The sequence below is a fragment of the Varroa destructor genome, unplaced genomic scaffold (assembly GCF_002443255.2).
Source record: "Varroa destructor unplaced genomic scaffold, Vdes_3.0 BEIS01000007.1, whole genome shotgun sequence".
NCBI classification, from domain to species: Eukaryota; Metazoa; Arthropoda; class Arachnida; order Mesostigmata; family Varroidae; genus Varroa; species Varroa destructor.
The window spans coordinates 39,352,165-39,376,064 of NW_019211460.1; the positions used below are offsets into that span (position 1 = coordinate 39,352,165).

Sequence of the window (23,900 nt, forward strand, 5' to 3'; positions counted from 1 at the left end):
AAAAAAAAACCTACAACGGGTTCCTCTAACTCGCATGAGGCTTTGTAAAAATAATTTTTTTTATATATATACTTGGTACATGGCAGCGTTTGTTGAAGTCAAGAGCAACTCAAGGGCTTAAAGAAACAGGCTGGAAGAAAGCGATGTACTACCAATAGTCGTAAACTCTTGTGTCCTATGTCCTGGTGAGAAAGGCAATGCATCTATTGCTCTTCGGTTCGGCGTGACCTCATGTATAGATGATTCACCTCTTTTTTTGTGTGTTTAATTGTCGGTGTACAAAGTTGAGATGATTGGCTTTTTGAGCTACACTCGGTCGATAACTGAGCTGACCTTTACGGTGACTTAAATTTTGCAGTCAAATTAGAATATGTCGAACTCTTAACTACCTACAGGAAACGTTTTCTAGTGTAAGGGTTAATATGTTGTCAAGTATAGTATTTGCTTGAGGAGCGCATTTAAAATTGTACAATCTTGACTAAATCTTCCTCTGTGTAGTAGGCGTAGGTGGGAGGAAAGCATTTCTCTAGAAATGAATGTATATAACACAAGATTTTGCACAATAGTCCCAAATTGTCGTTATACTCGGTCCACGTACAGCTGACCTGTAACGTGAAAAATAAGTTTTTGCCGATAGGTTATAATTTAAACTTAAAAAAACTTTCTTTGAAACATATTAGTACCTTTATATTACTTAAATGTACAAAGTTCATTTTTGAGAGCGTCTCTCAGTAATTTATGCTTCTATGAGCGACTTACACTAATGCTGTAGGTCTCATTTCTCGCAATAAAAACTCGTTTTTTTTTTTTTAACATAATAAGGAAAACATTTTCACTAACTTTTTTCTAACTAAACAAACCAAAGAATAAAAACTCAACTAGCTGAATATCTACATTGTAGAACGCAAAAAACTGACTGATTGTGTACGAGCACACACACTACGTTAGGCGTAGGTCTCCTTTATATGTGTGATGACTATTTATATAGACGGTATATAAATTTGAAGCATAGCATTGAGCTACAAATATGCTCGCTAGAGTATCTCGTCTTTAGCTAAAAGCACCTGTTGATTAACGATATTGCCTCTCTAGGTTAGTACGAATGGGACAGGTTTTTTACGTTTCTTTTAGCTCCTCATTAAAAACTTCAAATCTACCCTTAACCCTTTCGCGTTTAGGTACTTGACATTCATATTTAGAGACTGTCAGAGATCTAGCCCACTGTGAACTGGATGAGTTGATCTTAGAAAAATGCCAGCTGATTTCCCGTTTATATTTAAAAGAAAACTTAGAATCAAACACGAAATGTGTATAGCTTTAATATGAAGTCTCATGAATCGTTATATAAGAGGTTATGCTTATATTAGACGCTAAACAGTTTATTATATGGGGCTTGGGATGCGGAAATAATATGGCCGCTCATAGCTCCAACGGCTCTAAACCACAGTTGCTAACTTCCAAGTAATTACACTTAAATCTGAGCCGATGTTTGGCGGCATTTCGCACGCAAAACTCGAAACCTCTTATTTAAATATTAATTATTCTGAGGTAACGTTCAAAAGCAGTATTGGAAGCAAATCCCGAAATATTTTTCTATGCATTAAGTTATCACAATTTAGAACTTTTTACACAGGTCTTATATAATAATTAGTAATCGATTTCAGTCTTCTTAGAAATTGTACGTGCTATTATAAGTTCATTTAGTGACACTTAAGTTATTTCAATGTCATAACCACCATAAGACTCGAATACCCCGGCAGCACCATTTTATAGCTCAACAGTAGGCTAAGAAGTGGCCAGTTTGTCTCGAGTAAGGTCTATAGATGTGTGATGACAGTCTCAATAATGAATCTAACGGTATCTTATTTTGCACGGGTTTTTTTTGTTTTTTACTTTGCACGAAAAACATTAGTATAGTCCAGGTTTTGCGATTACGCTTAAAATTATATGCTACGGTCTCATTTATAGCGCTCGCAAAATACAATAATGTTTCTTGCTTTGTATATTTGTTGAGAAGTGACACGTGCTGGCCCGGTTATTAAGCCTGTTATTAAAACGAGTTTACAAGTGAGCGCCGTAAGTAAGCTTTGCAGTTGTAAACAGAATAATTCTTCTGTTAATCAAAGCATAGTTTATTTTACGGCGGCTTCTACTTCTAGACTTTCGTTAACAAAACAAAAATGTTTCTTTCTGAACTCAAGCTCTTTATTCAGTTTAAATTAAAAAATCCACATTATAAGATAAGCGATAAACAAATCAAGACTAACGAAATAAAAACAAGGTCTATTGATTGCTTAAGAAACATTGCCTTTACTTTTATGTTGAGATCTTAGGTAGACTTAAATGCAGCGAGATCGCATTGAGATACAGTACAGAGGTTCCTTTCATTTCTCCATTACCCACTTGTTACTGTCCATTGTTTGTGTTTTTCCGTACCAACTTTGGCGCCACTTACCATTATATTATCATCATTTGCTTAATTATTAATAATTATTAATATTAATAATTAATTATAATCACCAGCACGATGATCTTTCTGATCTTCCTTCTTTATATATATATATATATATATATATATATCTTATATATATATATATATATATATATCTATATATATTATTTGATTCACTTAGTAGAGGGTGATTGAGAGCGTCTGTCTCCTCGTTTCTTTATATGTGTATGAGTGTGTTTATTGGTGTCACTGTGTGTATGCGATCCGTGTGTGCTTAGGTGCCTATGTGCCTCGTGTGTTACCCCATTTCTCTGTTTCTTTTTTCTGTACTTTTCCATATATATACGTATGCCTTTTGTCTCCCTCTCTCCCTGCGCATTGCTTACATATATGGAGGGGTCCGTGATAACTCATGACCCCCCGTTGTCTTCTTTAGGTTTTTCTGGGGAAAAAGAGGGGAAGAGCAGCCCTGATTTCCTGATCATAATGATCGTAATAATAATTGCATCGACCTGCTATATACGGAGATCCTCCACCCTCTCTAGCTATCGGGCAACTTCTGTATGTTTCTTTTGTTCTTACCCGTTGCTTTCCATGTCAATGATATACATACGAGACAAGCTACCTATGCCTTAGACAGCACCTATCTCCCGCCCGCTACCCGCCCCTCATTTGATCTACAGCGGTGCACAGGTCCCGCACGACCCTATGGCGTGCGCATTTCTATCCTGTTGTTGCCCCGCTTAATATTTATTTGCTGCGACTGCTATGATAGATGCTATAGGAGGAGTGTATTCGGTTTATGTTGCAGCTAGAGCGAGCGTTGCTGTTGTTCGCTTCACTTCCGTGTCCGTTTCGTGCTGCATCCCCCGTGTCGAAGTCAGTTCCTTCGGGGCAAAAGCTGCGTCGGACCTCTCGCGCCGACGCTGACTCTTCTAATCGACGTTGTTCACATCTTTTTCTGCTTAGTCTGGACTCTTTCTGCTTCTAGTACATACACAAATGGTGGACGCTCGTGTGCGCCTGCGCAATGCACTATTTCGTATTATGGGTGTGTATATGCATGCGTGCACAACTGCGCCATACGTGATCAATTATTTCCTGTACGCTAGTAGCAGTAACAGCAGTATATGGCGCAGAACATGTCATACGCATGACAACATGACACGTAGGTACGTAATAACCACGTGAAACGTGATGCCGGTATTGTTGTTGATACTGCGCGGATCGGTTATGTCCAGTCGGAGAAGAAGAAGAAGAGATCAGTAAAGATAATTGGAGTCCTGCAATTTTTTTCGTGTTATCCTCGGCCGTGTGATGAAGGAATGAGGTAATTGGTGATGAGCTGATGAATTAGGTGATCTTTGCGTTACATATTCGGTTTTTATTTTTATTACGAAGGACATCGCTGCATGAGGGCCCAAGGTGGTGTCGTGTGCTCGCGTGTCGAACCTTGACCTATTTTTCATCTTTCGGATCTTCTCACGCTTCGGAATATTCCGGTTCGAACACCTCCTCATGGGCCTTCGTCTTGCTCTCCTGAAATATTTGCCGTAAAGAAACGTAGTCGAGATTACTTCGTTGAAAATGTCGGACCAAGTGGCTATGGATGAACAAGCCTAAACTATTACTGAAAGAACAGGTTAATCAAATCTCTTGGTCGAATAAAACTACATTCTCCTTTGGATATTTGTTATACGGCATGCCAAAACAGATCTGCAAGCACTATCTATTGAAACCCATTAGTTGAGTCGCATCATCGGAAAGGCCTCGTCAGCTAAAATAAGACTGACTTTTTTGGAAGTTCTTTTCAAAGTAGATAACTGTCGCGATGTACGGCTTCCCCTCTATCACTGTCGTGTCGTGAAAACGCTGATTAATGTCTACACAACATAGCACCTCATTGAGATAGCCAGTTGGCTTTATTTCATTAAGACGAAAGCTATAAACAGTGGGTTTTTTTTTTTATTATTCTTAAAACGTTTGTAGCTCTGCCAAGCCTATCTAATATATATATTGCCCGTGCATTTAATGCCGCTTTTCCAAAAAATGAAAATGGATTATGAGACTCCACGGTAGTTAGAACGGATTTTTTCACTAAACCTATTGCTAAAAAGATACCATATCTATAATATTATGTTCCATGCTCAGTATACCAAGCGAAACCTAATACATACAGTAGAATTGCCAAGTGTGGGTCATCGAGGGAGTGCGTATTCGTTCTATTTAGAACATTGAAAATAAAACTGACGAGATTAATACCCGGTAAATACTAGTTCGGTAACAAGCTTACTTGACGCTCTGGATAAGTACGTCAAATATGACAAATAACGCGGATCGATAATATCTGTTTTTGCTAACCTCCCTAAGTGCCAGTGGCCCAAGACGTTTGGATGGTGGTGTATTTGCCCTCAAAAAAATTCGAGCGTATTGAGTGGAACATCAACATTTTACGGTAAAAAAAAAAAGAAGTAAAATTTATGCCAAATTTCTGCTTAACGACTAATTCGGTATCTACAGCTTAGCACTTCATCAGTATCTCCAATGATTTAAAAAACGACAACCTAGAAGCATCAGCATCGGTTACCTATCGTTTCGAACCTCTCGATCAATGCTTATAGATTCATGCTGCATAAAACACTCACATATTTCGATCGATAGTGCGGATGCAAATAGGCTTATTTCAATTAAGTGCGTGTTCTAAAATATTTACTTAATTAACTTTTAGCGCTTGAACGACAATTCCTCCGTATATCTAGTCATAGAACAATACAGGATATAAAATGGTAAGCGTCAAAATAAATCCCGCTTTGCATCGCGGTAAAAGGAAGGGTGGTATATAACTGTTTGATGCAGCGTCAGCTTATATCGACTGTATGATCGGACAGTCGTACGTTAGTCGCATGTCATTCTATATATGCTATTTTTTGAAAGTTATTACTCGAACTCCGACTATTGACTACTAACTATTGACATTGTAGTTAGCTAGGTTCAGATCAGTTTTCGGTAAAATCCAACCCTGTTCTCTGCATTGATAAATACTAATAAAAGGGCTAAAGAGCATATTATACAGACACGACTAAGACGTAATAACATGAAAATCTAGTAATTATCTATATGCTATTAATGATATCGTACGGAAAGTGTTCAATATGTGTAGAAGGGATGACTTTTATTTTCAAGCATTCAACAAGAATATTAGCATAAAGTGTTTTGGCGGATTAGGTACAAAGCGAGGGCAATTTAAATGTCGTTTGCATGTTCTCCCCGAACCGGTATTGCTCTAACATCCCGAAATGGTTATTGCCATCATTTCTACGACGGAGTTGTACATTGGGCACAATCTGTTCGGTTGTTCTATCATTGCGATGTATACGAAAATGCCGAAGGCATGAATAGCTTCCAACACCACGTTACCAGCAGCTTGAGACAGTGGCCCGGATAAGTTCATCAATGATGATTATGGTGACGTTTGTTTCTCTGCGATAGGCGTCTGCCAACATGTTATTTATGTAACTCGTAATTGGCTGAGCTCCCTAGCTAGCGTATCTCTAATCGACCCCTAAGGCGTGTATGTACGTTTTTGACAGATACGAACAGCGCAGATATGTGCTCACTGCGATAGTATCGGCCTAACTAATATTTACTTAATTTGCCTCCCAACGGTATCGTAACGGTGCAAACGGATTTCAACACGAGGCAAATAATTAGCAAATACACCATTTTAATATCATACCAACAAGTAATTTAGCAATGTGTAAAATACCGTTCGGCTAAATTACTCTTCATTGATTTTGTGCATTTGCTCTGCATGAAAAAGCGTTTTAACGATTATTTGAACTACGACATCGGCTGCTTGTCCATTTTACCGTAATGGTAATAACGCTTAACCGTCTGCTTGCAATTAAAAGCACCCATAATTTACTTTACATTATAAGCATATGGAGTCATCATTTTACAATCTTAACTACCTATTTTCCTGTTCATAGTTATTTGGCATTATTTACCTTTAGCTGATTGACTGATGGCCAGAGTATGCGCTCTCTCACTTCCAGTAGACATCAGCTGGAATAGCATTGAGGCTCAGCGATGGATAACAGCATCGCCATTTATTTAATAATAAAAACTACCCCCACCAATATTTGCTTACCAGTAAAATGGAGGTAATATTAGCCAGCGCCAAGCAGCGTGTGCCAGATGAAAGTTCGAAACGCCGGCAATGAAACTGCCTTTATAGTATAACGTCTACATGTCCTACGCAGTAGTACGCAGAAGGCACACGTGTCCTACGCTAAAATGATAAAAATCAACCCTTCATAACTTATCAGCGCCCTTACTTCTTTTGCGATTGTCTTTCATCATCATACGCATTCTACGCTCCCAACTGTGTCTCGATACGACAAAATAAAGGAAAAATTTTCGATTAAATATAAAAATAACAAAATGATGCGATGTTTAATAGATTGACCGTATCTCACGGAGCTAAAACCGTTGAACCAAATAGATGGTAACGTATACATTTTATCTGTGTCCGATGTTGTTTCCGGCGTGCCGGCCACGCTGAAAAAATATACGATAAATAGTATAAATATGAATAAAAATTGTTTTTATTTCATGTTTATCTCGTCAAATAAATTCGTTACACGTGACATCGCAGCAATTCAAAAGAAGCCTTGTTAGAACCAGGGGAAAAGCGTGATACGTTCGTAGAGATTGTAAACTTATCTTTACTTTAGTACCACCGTTATTTGGCATTATTTCAGACCAGTGGCTATTGCCATCAAGTTCCAAATAATAAACCAATTTATTTATGACTCAACCCATCATTCGAAATAATAGATCGGGTTGTAAATCATCGCTTGTACAATGGATCACACCCGTTGGTCATGCTTACCCTGCGATCAAAGGCTCATGTTTTGATTATACTCAAGCCATAAAAAAAAATGCAAATAACTTAAAGAAATGAACCAAGTAACCTCTCCACGGTGTTTTCCGTTTAGCAATAGTTCCAAGTTATCTGTAAACTAAATTATTTTAGGACACCCAAGGATTTTACGAAAAATATTCCTCTATAGCGAAATATATAGTCTTTTTAGTCTTCATACCTAAATTTATATATGAGATCAAAGCCTAATCATAGGGAAGCACTTAGTTCTGTTTAACCCGTTAGAATCAATCAAGTGAAATTTCATTTTTTCTGTCAGACCCTTTTTTATGGTGACTTGTAAATATAACGCGCTAAATATAAATGTATAATAAGCGCTTGGATAAACTTCCTGTCATTTAATAGGCGTGCAACAAATAACATTGCTTTACTTCTACTTGAGAAAAACAACATTCATGATGGAATAGAGCATGTGCAGTATATCTATTCCTTTTTTTTTTGTCATTTTGAAGATCTGCTACTTCAAAATAATACTATTGATAGTTTTATTATAGAATGAATATCAATATATGATTTCACAAACTTGATACGGGTTATTATAGGTCCGTTCAATGTTATCTAGCGGAATAATTTTTTTTATAAGTTTCCTGTTTAAGAAGGCTGTTAAAAATTCTAATCGTTACTTGATAAAGTAACGATTAGAATCTGGATCGGCAATGCCAACCAGACTTACCAAATAAAAAATAAATAGAGATTTTTGCAAACATTTTAGAACGCAACATTTTTCCTAAGAACAAAAATACATGACGCACAGAAAATTTTTTTTTTAGCAAAATTACTGCTCCTCGAAAAATATATTCTCATTGTCAGCTTCGTGCAATGGAGTTCAAGTCGAAACAGGTATACTTATAGTTAGGATATATTTAGATCCCTTTATCGTTTTTTTCTTAATTTTACAGCGGGTTTTTAGGGCCTAGCTTATTTTTTTTTCCCTAACTTCTTGTTTATGAAAGCTAGGAAGTAGCCCAAGCGTATAGATCTACTTCTCGACACAACTTATACGACTACGTAAGCACGCATTACTATTCTATCCATAGCTTTAATTCACGGAAGAATATATTTTATTAGAAAAATAATATATTCATCATAGTCACACTTGTTTTCCTTTTCTGTCTAAGGTAAATGGTACGAATCTTACATCATGTACTGCCGTTATGCACTGCTATAGACAGATGTTTGACAACATGAACTGTTTCTCGGTGCCCGGTTTCTAACCTAAACCATCACGTGCCCTTAAGCTCAATAACTAAATACGTTACCCTTGCAATGTGACGGAGCCAGGAAAATGGCCTAGCCCTGTATACGCTTTTCTCCGTAAGAATTGAGCGCAGTTCTATTGAAACTCGTCTGCAAAGTTACTGCCAAAGATAGATAGTGCTTGCCCAACCACAGACTCGCCCTTTCGCCCTTCGAGTTCCGGTGCTATGCGACACTGATAAGGTACTGCTTACAGCGTCAATTGAAAAGAGCTTACGTGTGTGGATTCAGAAACAGTCACCTATCGCACGCAAAGTTGACATAGCAGACGTATGTTTATCATTATTCAAACCGTTTTTACTGCTGCCGAGAATTATTATTTTGAGTAACGGGGTGTTCAGTTGTGGGTGCCTTTGACTAAGTAAGAATGTGTTGAGGCTTGCTGAGCTGGTAGCCGGGTAGGGATTTCGGCAGTTTCGGCCTTTTTTTTCGAATAACTACCAACGACGAGCTATGAACGAACCGAACCAGCGATGACCAGCCGCCCGTCGCGTACGAGCAGTGAAAGCCTGGCGGATAGAAGTTTCCCTTCTTTCGTTCGGGTCAGCCGTTGTCGGTCGGTCGCTTGCTTGCTTGCTTCCAAGCTACACGAGTCGACCGCGTCCTCGGTTCTTCTTGGCCCGAGCAACCCCCGTCTGCCATCGGAGGTGGAGCCTCTCGCTCAGTAGAGTTCCAAGCTCCGGAACTCCGCCTCCAACGGGCTGGACGAGTAGTGCCGACAGGACAGGCGGACAGATAGACTACAGAGGCATACCGTCTACCGAACAACGAACGACTTACGTTAAGGAAAGCAAACTCTGTTCTTAACAGAAGAATCGACCGAACCTGAATAGGATGGAGCGAGAGAGGTAGACGAACGGAAAGAGACTGGCGAAAAAGGGAAAGCATAACAGAAACTTAGATGAGTTTTGAACCAAGCTGAAGATGTTAAACGAGAGCTGGAAAAAACGCGTCAACTACCAAGCGCACTGCAATACTACTACCGACGCCGTAACCCATCTGCGAAAAGCGAGGAGCCTGGGTCAAGCCCAAACCAAGGCCGTCGGCAAGTTTGAACGTCAGGCTTGGCAGATCCAACAAAGTGACTCGGCAACTCCCTTCAACTGACGAGGTCTTACTTTGAGGGCGCACGGGGAAGGAGGCGAGGGGAGAAGGGTGTCGTATCGTTCATCACGTCACTGCTGCTTGGTCTGTGGTCAACTTGGCCTTTTCGAAATAGTGCTGATTACGACACCCTGCCTATACTAAAGGTAGCCCGCTTGGGTCGTTGTTGAGTGCAATAGTAGCGTGTTCGGTGTCAGTCGGACTGACCGCCTGTCGACCTGGGTTGGCAGTGATGGCCAACAAAAATGAACAGCCCGAGGCAGTTCAGTGTACGATCAAGTCCTACAAAAGCCCTTGTAGAGAAAATACACCGAACCCCCTCAGTCCGGATGGCTAGCCCACTACTATACGAGAAAAAGGGTACGACCTTCGTACGTGGGGCATGAGGTCGGCTCTTTCTCATATTATTTCTTTTTTGACGCAAATGCATTTCTTATCAGCTTGTTGACAAAGGCGAAAAGGCTTCTTAGCCAAGCATAACATTAGCTCTAAAGTGATGCTTGGCATTCGCTCGAAATTCGACTACTTCCCAAAACATAACAAAATGTGCCTACATTCTAATACGATTGCCTTCTACTATGTATACACATATAAGCTCAAATAGTGAAAAGCATAATTTTTGCGTGTTTTATAAATTTTATATTATACTATTATAAGCGAATCCGGCAAACTATGAAACTGAATAACTTTTAAACTAGACGGACTTGGACAATGGCTCTTAACATAAACTAGAGGCATTCTCCGTTATTTTTTACGCACTCGTCCCAGTGCTCAGCAGCTTCTGGAAAGCCACGTCACTCCCCTTTGCTTTTCCAAATGTAATTTCTCTATCTATGGCCTCTTGAAGTAAATCGAGGAAGGGATATGCTTGCCTACTAGGTGCCCTTATAGGCCCCATAATTGCACAAGCTTGCATCGAGAGTGATTGCATGATTGAAGTTCCGCAAATTATACGTGAAACACACCGCACGCATCGCCATCTAGCTTAGAGTCAATTCAAGAGGACCCATTTTTAACTCAGGTACCGTATTTTCAGTGTTTTCGTTATAGTTCCGTGCCACGCTTCATGTAAAGTGCCAGCTTTAGCCGAGGGAGCCCTCACTCTCTAAGCTTTGCATTCGTGAAAACCTTCCTCGATCGCGATAATGCACTAGTGGTGTTTGTGCCTTGGGATTTGGTTATCTTCGCGCTAGTGTTCAATACTGCAATCCCCGTTCTAGAAACATTTACACCATTTAAATATTATACTTTGGCTTAATGTCTACTCAATATTTGCACCAGTCCTCGATAAATTTTCGCAGGGCTGTGGCCTTCAAAGGACAAAGACTTGACCATTGAGTGTTAACCTTCGAGACTAAACAATGTTACTGTTAAACTTATTTCTTCTTATGTAAACTCAACTGGTTTTCACTCACAGGTTTCTAGAGAGCTAAGGCATATACCAGCGAAAATTGCTGTCAGTAACTCGTAGCTGAAAAGTTACTCAAGTTTAAGGTTTCAGTGGTAACAGCCTAGTACATTGTGGAGCAGGCATGAAGCGCGTTTTTTCTGCGTCAAGTGTAATGTATCACCTTGAGACAATACAGTGTCGTAAAGCATTATAGCTCACTTGAAGTGATGTTTATTTGTTCGTTCTAATATTATCTAAATATTACTTGCATTATTCAGTAAGTTTAACTGAATTACCTGTCCCCCTTTTTGTTGCGCCGTTGGATGATTACTGGCTGCACGAAATCACACCTATTCATGTGTAAGTTTACTTATAAAATAGGACAAATTGCTCAAGCATTTCCTTTATAGATCATTCGGAACAATATATACCTGAAAATTTCGGGCGCCCTACACCCATCAGATCTACGTTTTTTCAGGGAATCAATGTGCTTCATCTACAATGTCTAAAATACGTTTGGCAGTATTAATAAGTGCACTGTACTCGTTACACGATCTAGTTCGTGTTAACTGTAGTTAAAAGAATTTTCGAAAATAGCAAGGTCACATGCGCCTATTATTTAGTTCGAAATTATCCGAAGTCACCTTTTCGTTAACTGGCATTTTTTTGGTCGTATAAGAGCTTTCTATAATAAAACTTGTGTTGTTCAACCAGGCCAAGATCACTAAAACTCGTGCTCTTCATATATTGTGGCGATACGTATTCGATCTACTTATATTTCTAATTATATGAGCATATCCTGCCTTACCGATTACTCGCTAATGACAATCATGACTAGCAGAGAATAGAGACGCACGACAAAACAACATCTTATCTAAATTAGCATTGAGTTTGTTTGCGTTTGTCAACACCTGAAGCCGCTACTTGGAGTTCCGCCTTACGTCGGATATACAAAATATAACATAATCTCATATAGGAATTAAAAAAAAGTACTTAAAAGTATATCTCGATTGAAAGTCTAGAGGTTCGTCTCGAAACGTCAACCCCTAACCAAGACTAGCTTATTTTCAAACAATGTTTAAGATGCTCTCAAAGAGCCAATCAGATCAAGCGGTATTGACCCATTTGCTCCACAGACGGTGAATAGGGGTGGCATAAATCTAGCAGTTGATGTTGCTAACTCTACAAATAAGCTTACCATGACCCAACTGCAATAATCTAAACTTAGCTAGAAAAAAAAAATGATAACAATTTAGAGCCAATGATACGACGATATGTTCCTTACTTCATTTCGTAGTCTAGTACATCACGGCGAGCTTTGCCAGTATACGTATTTTTTGTGGCACCCAATATCTGTATTAGCATAGAATTAAAAAAATTGCAAGGCAGATTCTATTTGTCTTATCTAGCTGTGTGATTTATCCAGTTCACCGGACTGCTTGTCTAGTTGAGTCGATAAGATGCAAAATTTACTACTGAAAAATTCTCATGAGCGCAAATCGTCATCCCAAAGCTACCCTGCTATTGCACCTTTTTGCATCCGTGCCATGTTATTTTTTGAGTAGGCCAGTGGCCTGTAATGGTCTCGCTAGTAGAAGCGTCTGCCCATCTAAATGGCGAGTTTCGGCGGATTCGTGTCGGACGCGGACGCAGGAGGACCGCCCTTCTCGAATGCAGAGTCCAGCAGAGTTCACCGCAACTTCCTGATGGCTGCGGTCAGCAAATGACGGACAAAATGGGATGTTTTGGTCCTTATGGTTGAAAAAACAGCATCAACAATGACGCAAGAGCGGAAATATCACCACGTTTTGGTTGCAGAAATTTTATGACCGCCGATGCTGTTGCCGCTAAAAATTGCAATTTATCATAGTCGTATTTAATTGGCTCGTGCTGTTGACGAGTACGTGTACGAGTCTGCCCCTACAATTGAATCTAACCACCGACTATAGTAAACGATTTTATTGATCTCTGTTTTGATCTTGCCGATCGCTGAGATTTTCGATCGGCTGGAGGCGATCTTCGGTTTCCTTTATCATGTCCGTCTTTCGCCGATGCGTACGCGATTCGACGAAACAGTTGCACTTCCTCGTTGCCGTGTCGTACAAGAGAGTAATTTTAGCCCTCTTGCAACACACGAATACTACCAGCTCCGATAATGATCAGGGCGTGATTGTAATCTATCTTCCGCTGTTAATACGTACGGTGTCTTACGCTGTTCTTCAACATTGTACATTTTTAGTAATTTCACACTTATCTATTAAGGGAAAAAGGCCTTTCCTTTGCGATTTGCGATAGGCGATTGCGAAATCCGAATTTTTCAAGTTAACTACGTGTCCTAACGCTGAGCACAGTAACAGCTGAACTTACGTTACGCGTGGTCAGATGCCTCTCCGTGGCAAAAGGTGTTTGATAGCGGCTCTATAAAGCAGTGGTACATGCTACGTATAGTGTAGAAATTACGACAACGCTACTGTTCTAACATGTAACAGATATCGTATCGTATCGTATCGATCCGTAACCGAAAGTTTGGCTATCGCACACTGTCTGCCGTTGTTGTGTTTTGTCCTTATTTTTTAATGTATGCTACAGTGTCAATTAGGTGAGTATGTGGGTACAGACGCAGCAGTACCTTGAACACTGCGTTTAAATGCCCCGATTAGGGCTAAATGAAAAAGCTTAAACGTACCATATATGTACGTTTTAAATGCCAAGTCTCCCGACTCTTTCAGGTATGAGGAGTTACATATGCTAACTACGATCAAAGGTTTTACTAATTATAACATAATTAATATATGCTAAATTATTATAGCTATTATTTTTTGAGGTATACTGACTAATCGCTCATTTGACTACAAGGTCAGGGTCTTTTTCAAATCTTCTCTAGTTAATTTTCCTTGTTCCTCTATTGTGCAGAACCTTTTCAGCATTTCGTAACAATTAAGGCCATATTTAAGTTAGATGAATACCGATCTAGATTTCAAAGTCATGTCATAAATCCATTGGAGTCTACCATCTGTAGTTGAGGCTCAAGAAACTAATTCAACAGGGATTTGATAGCTTATTGGAACGCGACAATTGGAAAAAGACCATTTAGCAAATCGTACATGCGTTGCTTTGCCCGTAACGTGACCCATTCTTTTAAAAGAACCTAAAGCTTGCCTAGGTAACCCGTCCTCATGTAAAGTAGATAGTTAGCGGGCGCATCAGGACTGTGACGCATCAAGCAAATATTAGACTTAACGTTAACTGTCGAACAGCAATTAGCGTCGTTTAGGAACTCAGAGAGCCGGATAGTCTATGCGAACAACAACCGCTGATGTGTGATCTGTCGTAGCCAAGGATTATACTTTGACAAGCATAGAGTATGTCCGCTTATTCGACAGAAGAAACACATACACAAAAAATGGAACTTTGTTTTTCTTTTTTCATTCCCTCGAGATTGGAGAAATTAACTTGACTTGTCACTTTCCCGAAGTTAAGCTATTCTTTCATGAGCAAATTGTCATTGCAACTGCATGATTTGATAAGCCGAAAGCATCCGATATATACATTTATGTGGTACAGAATCATTTCTTTAATAAAATGTTCCTCAAGTATCGGTGGCTATGCGTCGGGGCAACGTCTGAACAATGTATTTGTTAGCATAAAGTAAAAGAGTCTGGTGTACGGCTATTCAGAGACTTAAAATAACATTAAATGTTTCTTGCTCCAGACCCTGCATTTCGGACCACTCTTCCATCAAAACTCTTTTCATGGGCATATAAGCCCATAAAAATTGGATAATAGCGGCTTTTCCTGCTCTAGGATAACTCGGCTTCACGTTATATATATATATATATATATATGGCTGCCTTGTTTAAATTTCTTCAAAATAGTAGCGACTGCTGTTATCAAAGTGGTTCACATTATATTTACTCATTATTCTGATATTAATGACTTCTCAGTTTTAAAATGTACTGAACTTACCACTGACGCTTTAAAAAAGTTCCCTAACTCGCCGTAGCGATCAACAGACATGAGATCTTTTTCAAACAAACAGCTGAGTTGTGTTGAAAATATATAAATAAAACTTGTTTTTAATATATAATAATGTAATTGCCTTTAAGTACGACGGTAGAACTACAAGAGGCACTTGGAAATATCTAACAAATGGTAGACAGAAATGCATATTAAAGGCAGTATAAACGAGATCTCGATAGGTGTAGAGAGTCCCATATTGTAAGGTAGCTTTATGTAGTAGGTATTGATATTGTAAGTAGTAGTGAAGTTGGTGTTGTGCTTCCAAAAAAATTCTAGCCCTAGGCTTATTATGGCCAGCAAACATTCCGACGCTAGCAAGTTCCTATAGTCATTGATGATATTGAGATAATAACCCGTCTAATTATCGACAATCGCAATACATACGACTGTATCAGTTACCATTGCATAGCCCGTTATAAAATAATTATATGTGGGCCTGTTGTGAGGATATTGAATCTAACAGACAAGCGTAATATCTGCACAATTTTCTTGCTACGCTACCCTCCGTTTTGATTGAGTTGTTTAACACATGGTTTAATGCTCTTTTCATTAGCTCCTTCGAAGCGTATAAACGTCTAAAGACAAGCAGCTGCTGCTAATGACTATCCGTGGATCAATAAATTCAGTTGTCAAATTTATCTTCTTATTTGATAACTGAAGTAAAATAGAGTTGTACGTGTTTTTACATTTTATTTATTTGTTATTAATATTTCAGTTGAATCTCTCATTACTGTCAGTTTTCCTATCTATGCTCGAGTTGGGTCGATTTCCATCGCAAAGCACCATTGAACTGGTAACTCGTTAGAGAGTTGTTTACCCAACGGCCCTTGTAATGTATCAGTAAATATTAAGGTCCTACAGACAGGCACAGGTGTACTCTTTGCTATTTCCGTCGAGCAACCATGCGTCACACCTTCGTTTTTGACGATCCTCGATTTCAATATCTGATCCCTCGTCTTGAAGCAGCGAGAGCTCTAGCTTCGCCGGCTCTACAGACGACTCTCCTCGACTTCGTATCTTCACCGTCTTATACTGCTGTGCGACTCCTGCAGCCGCCACCATCTTCGCGAATTTTTCTTTCCGATCGGCGTGCGGCACGGCCTTTGCGTAAGGATCAGGCTTGCAGTCTCGTAGCTAGGCACCCGCAGACCGACACGCATACTAATACGCAGTCAACTAGGCTTAGACAGAAATAGCACCAGTCTACCAGCAGCATGCGGCAGACCCGCGTGGTCTGGCGGCATGCTGTAGCCGCGTACGGTAGCGGTGCCCATGCGCCAGTTCAGCCGGGACCGAAGAGTCCTTCGCAGACAGCAGGACCGAATGACTGGGACCGCCCGACCTAGCGACCGACTGCAGAAGAAAAGCCAACGAAGAGAGGAAACTGGCTGCAGCGTCGTTGCCTGCCTGCCTGCCTGCCTGCCTGCCTGCCTGCCCGTCCGCCTGACGCTGTCTCAGTAATTTACAACCAGGGTTTCCAAGGTGGCGCGCTGGGCTCCAGGCGAACTACTGCTGCTGCTGCTGCTGCAAAAGCAACGGACGCCGATGTGCTCCTGCAGCCGTAGTGGTTGTATTGGTGTTCGTGGGATGTGTGCTCTGTTAGCTACCAGGAGCTGAGTCTCAACCGCCTGCTTGAGGCTGCCTCAGCTCACATGGGGCGGTGGTGCGCCAGTAGAGCCTGCTGCGGCAACTCCTCGTCGCAGCGTGTCTGCCTAGATCTAGGCCCGTGCCATAGCCGTTTCGTGCCTTTCCTAGTCGCTTCTCCATCCGTCGACCGGGAGATTTACGACCGCTGTATGGGAATGGGACGGAGTAGTGCGGAGCGGCGAGGTGAGGGGGTTTGTGAGGGATGAAGGCTGGGGGACAGACGGCCGGGGCCGGCAGGATAGTTATATTTGGGGGTTATATGGCCCGCAATGGCAACATTATGCGGATTCGGACGCGGCTGCAGCCGCGACGGCTCCTGCTTTCGGCTGCTGGTACAGCCAGGCTAAAACCAGCCTGGTCCAGTCTGCCTTGGCTATCCGGCTCTGCGACTCACCAAGCCTGCAAATAAACGAGACATGGTTTGCTCAGACACCAGTTCCCCAGTCAAAGCGAAAAGAGAGAAAGCAATAGCGAAGAACTGTATGTTCTTCAGGCGACGGGCCTGTGAGTCTGTTTGCCTCACTGTACGCTAGTCGAATACAGCCCGAATGCAATCAGCCGCCCACAGCCCTTTCTCCCACATCCCTCGTCCCAAATATACTACCTTAGCCTGCGACCAGAACCCTGCGTGCGACCAGCGTACGTCTGTCGGCCTGCTGCGCTGCCAGTCGCTGGGCATTTACGCTGGCTACCACTACCATGTATTCTACTCTGCCCCATCTCAAAGCCATCTTCATCGTCACTGACAGTCGTCCAGTTGTGCTAGTAGTACTAGCAAGCAATTCTATCCAAATACTATAACGCTTACGGTAGATAGAGCGACTACGACTCCGAACGGCTTTGGACCTGGGTTTCTCCAACAACTCGTACTCGTTCTGCTTTGCTCCGATCTGCTACGACCCTATCGCAATAGTGACGGCAGAACAGTCTTCAGATACAAACCATAGATCCCGCAAAGGAAAAATAAGGAGACGATGAGCAACGAAGGAAATAGAAAACGAATTGGGAAATTTCTACGAGGGTCTCATAGAAATACGAAGAGAGGCTCTGCTGCACTACAGCAGCCCCAGGCAAGAGCGACCACCATCGCAGCCATAACTAGCCCAGCGACCGTCTGACCGACTACTTCGACGGCAGTCACGGCGACGAAAAAAATGAAAGCGAAGCGAGCTCTTCTTGAGGCAGCAGCGACAGTAGCAGCAGCCTAAATCCCATCTCCTGAAAACGTAGTAGTAACAGCAGCAACCGAAGCTGCCACGGTTAGGCACAGTTTTATCCGAGCTTCGTCCTAACATGCAAGTGTCAGCCCAGGTGCATCGCCAGCCACCCGACCAGTCTACCGTTTGCTAATGAACGAAGGCAAGTGGTACGAACGATTGGGTATGAAGGTAACGCGCCTCCTAGTGGACGCCCGCACCGGAAGCTCTTTGCCAACACTCCCCCTTAACCAGATTCTCCCACTCCATTCCACGTTTTGTGATAGCGAAATAAAGGCTTCACCTGCGGGTGTAAGCCTGCTGGTGTGAGCTTCTAGCAAATCCTCTATCAAGCAGCCAGGCGGATAAAGTATGTCTGCGAACCAATTCTATTTGGCGGAGGAAAAGAATACGCTGACTATTCATACTGAATCTAGTGGAATAGAAATAGTGAATAGTCTTTTTAGTCGATAATGATATACGGCCGAGCGCACTTACGGGGTCAGCTAACGGAGCTCTATCTATAGAGTTCTGTTATTTATTCTGGTATTTAGGGATTGTACGTGGCATTACGTGTGTTTTTCGTTAAACTCTTGAACTTAGATCACCTCACGTGTACGTACGCCTTGTAGGCAAACAGCCTACCATTGCATAATCGCAAGAACTTTATCAAAGGCTGAGGACGCAATGGGTTCGGAAAGAGCCACGCATCTAGGTCGCTAATGGCAGCCGATGATATTTCGAAAGCGATATATTTCCTATTGAAATTGAACTAGAAAATACGATGCTTTATGATGTGTGCATGGTATCGGTGTTGTATTCTGAAGCTCGATAATGTACTTGTTACTACTTAGAAGATAATGAGGATAACGGTTCCTCCTGCTCACTGCGACATGGCTAACCAGAGTAGAGGGTATTTCACTTAGGAAAACCTCAGAGGGAGGCTACTCAGGGCGACGGTAGTGAAAATGAAAGCGAGAAGATAACGGGATCTCCCTCTGACGATCAAACGAGGTGATCGCTCGAGATCATAGTTGTTGAAAACCCACCTGCTTATTACCCAGATAAACCCTTGACAACAATATTATAAATAATGGTAATTTTATAAAAATGATTAGCGGAATTAGATTTAATTTTCGAACAGAATATTATTACCTTTACTTGCATGGTTATTATTATTAACTTACATAATTATTTTGCACTAAATCAAATAAGCTCTAGAGGTAATCAGAAAAGAACCGCGAGGATTTTTTCCTCCGATTTCTGCTAGAGCTATGGAATTGGCAAATAGATTGAGCAAATTCAAAATAAGGATGGACTAGCCGAAACATAAATTATGTGCGTGATTATGGCGTAAAGACCTTGAAGTCATCACCAAGTACGTTACGTCAGATATTTAAGTCAACTCTTTAAGTGCTCAGGAGGCAGACTTCATCGAGATTTTTGGCCAGATGGCGGAGAGGATCACGCGATCCTAACGACGCGTATACACGTTGAATTCGAAACTGTTGGCTTTTGCGATCTTGCACTTAGGTATTCTACGTACAAAGACTCCACGGCCTAGCAATGTATTTCCAGTTGCTTGAATCAGGCTTCTTACACATTCAGCGAAGTTTCTAACGAGGACACACCGGTAAGTTGACTTACCCTTAATTATCGTAAAACCGTAGCAGCAAAGCTAGTCCAAAGTATTTCTAAGATTTAGTCTAAAAATGACTGCGTTTTCTGTTTGCTAATTCAGTTAACTTTACGAACATGAAACCTTCAAGTCCGATGTAAAACTGTCAAAGATTAGATTATAAAAGCAAGAAAACAAATAACTTTAAGAAAAAAAACATCGTTGTGCCATTTGCACTATTACTGTATAGTTAGTAAACTTATATTTTGAAATTTCCGCTGTCATTGTCTTACGCGTTTGAGCCAACGTTGCCCGGCACTAGGCGATACCTGACATCGTTCTCCTTGAATTCAACGTCACGCCATTCAGGCTTCACAATTCGCTTTGTCCTTTTACTGCTTTATGCTCGGTCACGCACTCTCCGTTACTATTGCTGAAATGTATCGCCCCTCAGATGCACGTTCACTATTTGTATGAGCAGCATCACTTGACAACTCGTTCGTGGCCCGTATGTTTCGGACGTGAACAAGGTTCCCACGCACAACACCGTTCCAATTTTGGTTGTCAAGCAACTGCTCCTGGCAATGGCTACGATAAGAGAGACAGGGATATAAATGAACCGGGACACACGCTGCCTGCTCGAAACGGCCGTGATACTGCCAGTGATTGTAGCGATGGCGACGATGCTGTCTGCTTGTGCAGACGCGACAGCGATGACAGCGGTTGAAGTTGTTCGCGCCAGAAACCGTCACAGAGAAGCAGAAGCCCCCCTACTCCTCCGTCTGCGATAGGTGAGTGATGTCACATTGGTGGGGGCACCTGGATGCATAGCGCACGGGGGTGTCTATCCATATTGAGGGGGCGAAAGCCTGCTACAGTGCTTGCATAGCAAAGGGGCTGTTTAAAGAGAGTTTGCGGTGGATGGGGCCCGTTTAGCGACGGTAGCGGCAACTAACGGTATCGTTCTCAGCGGGCCCATCCCAGTATTCTTCACTACGAACGCGTGACACTCAAGCCGCCGTTTGCGAGCGCGCTTTTCTAAAACCTTCGCTCAGTTAGTTACCCCCCTTCGCAACTTCAAGCTCCACTACCACCCCGCTTTTATCAAAGTAAGAGCCAATGTAAACGTCGCTTTTTCACACTACCTTTCGGCCCCATCAGGGCAACGGACGTCTGATAGAGGCAATCTACCTATTTCTTCGGTCTGCAGCAAGCTACGTCGAGCGCACAAAGCTAGTTGGAGGGTGCGGGGCAACGACTTGCCTCTGCTGCCGGTACTGCAAACCTTACCGCCATCGATGCTGTTGTTGCCACTTTTCTTTTTTCTTCTTCATTTTGCTTCTCATTATTGTCACTTTGCAGCGCCCGCTGCTCCGACTGCTGATTATGGCGGTCGTTTCTGTCGCTGTTGTGGCCTGGCAACTGAGCAGGCGGTCGGTCGTTCGAGATAGCTGCTGGCCAAGAAAAAGGAGGAGAAGCGACGCAAAAGCTGCGGGTATTCCCCCCCCCCCCCGTCCCCGTCCTGCGGTGGGAATTCGTTCAGCGGGGAAGCAATGCGATGCTAAGGGGGATCCGCGGGTTTTGACGATCACTTGAGCTACCGCAGCCATCTCATAAGTTAGCATTCACTCAAGAGGCGAGAGCCAGCCGTCACCAGCCAGTCGCCGAGCGGCTTTAACATAGTAGATGTACTATAGGTACATAACAGAGGAGACAGGCGGGTACCGCCTTTTGACAACAGCAGCAGCAGCAAGGACAGACGCTTACCTGCGCCTCGACCACCGGTGAACGGGAGAAGAAGAGGATCGCTCTAAGTTCGTTGGCTTTCTCCGCTATATGCTGTTTAAACTGCGAGTGTCCTTAAGCGGCGTTGCGACACGGGGTGGTAAGATAGACAGACAGACAGACTGACAAACAGAGCGGGCGGGAGAGAGGCAATGGCCGGCCGCTAGTCAGCCCACTGCACTGGCTGCGACATCGGCTTAGTCTTGTAAATAGATGTGCTCCATAAAGTTAGGTTTGTGGCGCCGAACCCGGGGCGACAGGCACAGACGCTACCAAGTACTTCGTGCTGTCACCGTTACGATTTGCCGCCGTGTAATGGCTCCTTGACTTCCACTTATGTAGCACGGTCGCTTACAGCTGAAGTAAACAAACGTCCTCAGCACTTTCACGGAGGCGTTTTCTCTAGCAATTGCATGACGATATATGCAGAAGCAAGCACTGACGAGGCTTTGGGTTTTCTACAAGATCAAAGGAGGATCCACTCGTAAGCGAAGCCCACGAATACTTCAATCTAGCGCAGCGCTTGTGGCCGCAGAGTTCGCTGAATGAAGGTACCTTTCATTGGTGTGTTCCATGTGAAGGGGCTATGTGCGTCAGTGAGAGAAACTGTTATGAGGTGAAATGGCCCACATCAAGTGGCCTATAAACACGCGCAGAATAGGCTAGCAGGAATAAGTATGGCGATGGCTCAGCGCCCGATCGAGGCCTCAAGGTAAAGGTGGTATTTGAATGCAGAGACACGGCTGTTCCTGGTGATGGTGGTTGTGGCTAACGGTAAACTACTGCAAGATAGGCGCCAAGGGGCAAACAGGTGTGACACGGAAGAACATAAAGCACACGTACAGATGCATGCATACATGCATGACGTGTATACATCGACAAAGGCATACCCTTCGTTAGACCTGAAAATCCTTAATCAAACAACAGGGGGGTGTTCTTCGCGCTAGCTTCCAAGCGCATACACCTAAAATAAAACATCGGTTTTTCTCTCTAGAAAGCAGGTCTCCATATAAGCTAAAAGGTAGCTACGAACTTCTTCTCAGTGGTTTCTATTAAAGCTACTACAGGAAAATTGAACTACTATATCATGTTAACTGAACAGCCACGTTTGTTTTCGTAAATAATTGATTGTATATGTTTGCAGATTTTTTAATTGTGAGATTTCGGTTACTGTTCAAGCTACAAAAAAATTTTTCCTTAAATATATGCAAACGAAGGAAGCAATATTTTTTAAGCATCAATTATAATAGTAATCTATAATAAGTTTTTTTCAGCCACTCGCCCAATTCAAATCAGAAACCCTGTAAATCAGTAACTGTACTATAAGCAGTCCCAGTATGGTAATTCTCTATGTTAGCTGAAACGGCACAAAAAGACGCTCCATCAAGTGTTCCATATTTATCTAATTTTGCCAACACATTCACGTTCACCTACAAGGCACATTTATCTATACATTAACGCAGTAAGTTACAGATACGTTATCTGTACTTGATTTTTTCAAAATATTATCCATATTTTATAACGTTCACTACTACAACGATACGTTATACGTTGAGAGTACATAATACACGTACCTTCTTCCATTTCATGCGTCTGTTTTGGAACCAAATTTTAATCTGGCGTTCCGTGAGGCAGAGGGCATGTGCGATTTCGATTCGCCTTCGGCGCGTGAGGTAACGGTTAAAACGGAACTCCTTTTCAAGCTCCAGCGTCTGAAAGCGCGTGTAGGTCTGGCGGCCTCTCTTGCGCTCTGCTGCACCATCGACAGCCATAGTCGAAAAGCAGACGATTTGTCAGAAAGCCATTGTGATCGAATGTTAGTAGCATTACTGTGAACCTCTGTGACAAGCATACTTCGGCTACCAGGTCTCTTTAGGCTTAGCTTTAAACATGCTGTACATTCTGCAAGGTTTGCTGGCCTTATTAATAAAACCTGTCTGGGTAAGGCAAGCGGCATCATGTGGCAAGACAACTTGCTAGCTGGACACTAACGGTCGCTATTTATCTATCCACTTACCAAACTGACTTCTCATCCAAGGATACAGTATACTACAGTCTTTCGATGAACCCTGGTCGCTACTGCAGTCTTCCGGCTGAAACGTTAATCGTCTCCACACATTAATACTTTTTCTATTTTCTTCTGCTTTTTTTTTTATGAGAAAAATGTTTAACGCTATCAAAATGGTCAACAATGAATGGCGTAAACAAAAAAAAAAGCCATAACTCATTAGGGCATACGCCATATATGGCGTAAAAATTGTATTTTTGAAATTGCGAACGGATGTTGCCTGTTAGGTCACAAAGGCAGTCAAATTTTATACCGAAATAACTACATTTTTTAAACCGTTTATAAGTTTTTTTCAGCCTGGTTTTAAGGGTAAAAACTTTCCGCAAAAATCGATCCGTGAATATTTCCTGCGGGTTTTGTTAATCTACTACGTCCATTTGAGCATGTTTGCTGGCAACGCTATTTTTTAATAAAACAA

General features: G+C 42.0%; 1 protein-coding gene across 4 annotated transcripts in view; it reads right to left on the bottom strand.

Annotated features, from left to right (window-relative positions):
• Positions 1-2,570: 2,570 nt before the first annotated feature.
• LOC111254739 (uncharacterized) overlaps positions 2,571-23,900 on the bottom strand; it is a 33,121-nt gene continuing 11,791 nt past the window's right edge. Inside the window, exons 3-5 of one of the 4 annotated variants that reach the window (XM_022815897.2) lie at positions 23,432-23,507; positions 22,989-23,164; positions 2,571-3,991 (exon numbers count right to left, since the gene is read on the bottom strand). In XM_022815897.2, the coding sequence (XP_022671632.1) occupies positions 3,935-3,991; positions 22,989-23,164; positions 23,432-23,507 (309 nt within the window). In that variant the 3' untranslated portion in view covers positions 2,571-3,934. Of the gene's footprint in view, positions 3,992-22,222; positions 22,379-22,988; positions 23,168-23,431; positions 23,508-23,900 lie in introns of those variants that run through there. The other 3 variants (XM_022815896.2, XM_022815898.2, XM_086975046.1) reach the window with 3 other exon arrangements.